The sequence below is a fragment of the Buceros rhinoceros genome, unplaced genomic scaffold (genome assembly GCF_000710305.1).
Source record: "Buceros rhinoceros silvestris isolate BGI_N320 unplaced genomic scaffold, ASM71030v1 scaffold41702, whole genome shotgun sequence".
Lineage (NCBI taxonomy): Eukaryota > Metazoa > Chordata > Aves > Bucerotiformes > Bucerotidae > Buceros > Buceros rhinoceros.
The window spans coordinates 19,224-21,706 of record NW_010397962.1 but is presented as its reverse complement, the minus strand read 5'-3'; the positions used below and the strand labels follow the sequence as shown (position 1 = coordinate 21,706).

General features: G+C 41.8%; 1 protein-coding gene across 1 annotated transcript in view; it reads right to left on the bottom strand.

The window, feature by feature from the left end:
• Positions 1–2,483, bottom strand: part of VPS41 (vacuolar protein sorting 41 homolog (S. cerevisiae)) — a gene marked incomplete at its 5' end in the record, with an annotated part of 35,150 nt that overhangs the window by 20,940 nt on the left and 11,727 nt on the right. Inside the window, 2 exons of the mRNA XM_010130908.1 lie at positions 362–489; positions 981–1,073. Of these exons, the coding sequence (XP_010129210.1) occupies positions 362–489; positions 981–1,073 (221 nt within the window). The remainder of the gene's footprint in view (positions 1–361; positions 490–980; positions 1,074–2,483) is intronic.

Below are 2,483 nucleotides of genomic sequence, written 5' to 3'. Positions count from 1 at the left end.
GGTGGGGGGGTGGGGGGGTGGGTGAATTCATTTTCCTGTGGGTAATTGTGAAATGCACCCTTCACAGCAGAGGCTTCCTCTGACAGCATAAGGAGGAATGTCAGCTATTTGCTTTGGAAAGGGGAATAGCAAATCCAATCTTATACTGAACTCTTCGCTTTCATACTCAGTGTATGGGTTATAAGGAACAGAAAAGATTTGCTAGATGTGCAATCAGCAGAGTGGAGAGGAGAGAAAGGCAATAATCTGTAGACGGCAGCAAAGCAGGTATTTCTGTTAGGAGAGTTCTGCAAGTATTTATAAACTATAGCACACTATTTCAAGCTTACTTTTCACAAAAGGAGTTTAAGATTGCACTCACAATTCTGCAAGTGTTCGCAGCAAAGTCCTGTTCTGTGGATCTTTCTTCAGGTGATCCACTACGGCTTGAACTATGATTGTGTTATTGTAGAGATCTCCAGGCCATTCTTTTATCAGGGTGGCAAACCCCTAAAAACATAAGAGATAGTAACAGAAATAGTAATAACTGCCTGAGGAACGTTTCAAAAAAATCAAAGCTTCAGCTAAGCCTCTGAGATGATACCTGCTGTGCCTCACCTCTAAGCCACTTCCGCGTGCCCACAGACATGCACAGTGCAGGACACAGATTTTCCTTCCTAGGGCTACGTTATTAAGATTCATGAAGCTGAGTCTCTTTCAGGAGCTGTAGGCTTTGTGCAGCCCCACAACAACTTATCCTACATTAAACAAACTAAGAATAACAGCATTTATAATAATCAGTCTCCCAGTATGTGTGTGCTCTGAAGGACATTCTACTTTTCTCTTAAAACAAAACCAAAATTAATCTTTTTGAATCTTTTCATTATTGTGAAACTATTGATAAACTGAATACAAGAGAGAATTTGCTGTCAGAATTCTATATTGCTGAGGGTGTTCTGCTGGCAGTAGCTGTTATGTGTGGACATGGCAGGCTGCAGTACCTCATAGTCACTCTCCAAAAACTCATGTAGGACCATTTCATAGATCAGAGGTTTCAAAACTGGATCCCGTCTGGGCAAGTAACGACTAATTGCCTACAGGAACAAAGAGAACACAGTGTCAGGAGGGGAATGACATGTAACATACTGGTACACTGATGATAGAAAAAAAGAGAAAGTCTTGTTGTGAAACAAAACAACCCAAAGCAAAACATGGCTCTTCGTAAACACTGGAAGTGCTGTATATTCCTAACTGTAAGCAGCATCCTGAAGTTATTTACTTTAGGATTGCATGCACTGGGATTGTATTACTTATCTGAAAGGCTTTTCAGTAGAGAGATGGTAAGATACTAAGTTAGACTGGGAGGATCAGCCACCACACTTAGAGAAGTCTGAACATTTGCTGCTAGTCATTTAGAAATATCAAACCCATAAAAGATTCCTCGAAAGAAGAAACTTCTCAAAACCCATTTTGCCCAGTCTTGGTCTTATACCTCGTAAAAAGGTATAAGCATTCATCAGCTGAATAACGTGTAGTTTTGATTTATGACTTACTGTGATGTCACTACATTTTGTGAAGAGTTCTGTTTTGCCAGCTATTTTTACATACCTAAATGAAAACTAATTTGAGAACCCATCTCCCCACAGAAAGGGTGAAGGCATGTGATCTGTTGCTCAACAGGAGGTGTAAGGATCTGCATTGTGGCAGGCAGGAGATGAGAACCTGCCAGAATGAATCAGCACGTACCCTGGAATTTCAGCACAGCATCTTATTAGCACTGTTATTCCATACAACTAGAGGCCAAGGTTATTACTGCCTGCCAAAACAAACCCTACTGCTACCAGCTGTGTGGGGACTTTGGGGTTTGCAGCTGAAGGCCCAACACTGATTAAATTCCTCCAAACGCTCACAGATGTTGCCAGTTGCCCACCAATGGCACATGGTGCAGTAGCATTTTATTACTGAAGTTGCTTGAACAAAGCACGAGAAATAACATCTCACTATGTCATTTCCTTTTGTGGTTTTACAGAGAGCAACGACTAGTCACAATGAATTCTCCCAGTATTTTAATCAAAACTATTGCTTAAGATACGTATTTCATTAAAGTCTTCCATCTGTAGGTGAAAAAGGAGGTAAAAATAAGAGACCAATAAAAAAAAGCATTGTTAGTGACTCTGCAAAAATTAAAAGTTCATTGCTCACAGGACATCTCTTCACTCCCCACACTGTTTGAGCTTGGCCAGTCTTTGAAACGTGGGGTGCTGCCAACATCAGCTCCCACCGTCTGTCACACAATTCAACAGCTAACTCAGGGCATGTCTTGCCAGCTGCCCTGGGGAATGATATTCCTGACCAACCCCCTCATAAAAGTAAGCAGCAAGTAAGCTAGACATCAGCTGGAGACTCGAAGGCAGAGGACATTCTCCAAGAGCTGTTTTCATTCTCACTTTCTACCTTTGTGCCACCTCCTGAACGAACAGCCGTGCTCGACAGGCTCTGCTGCA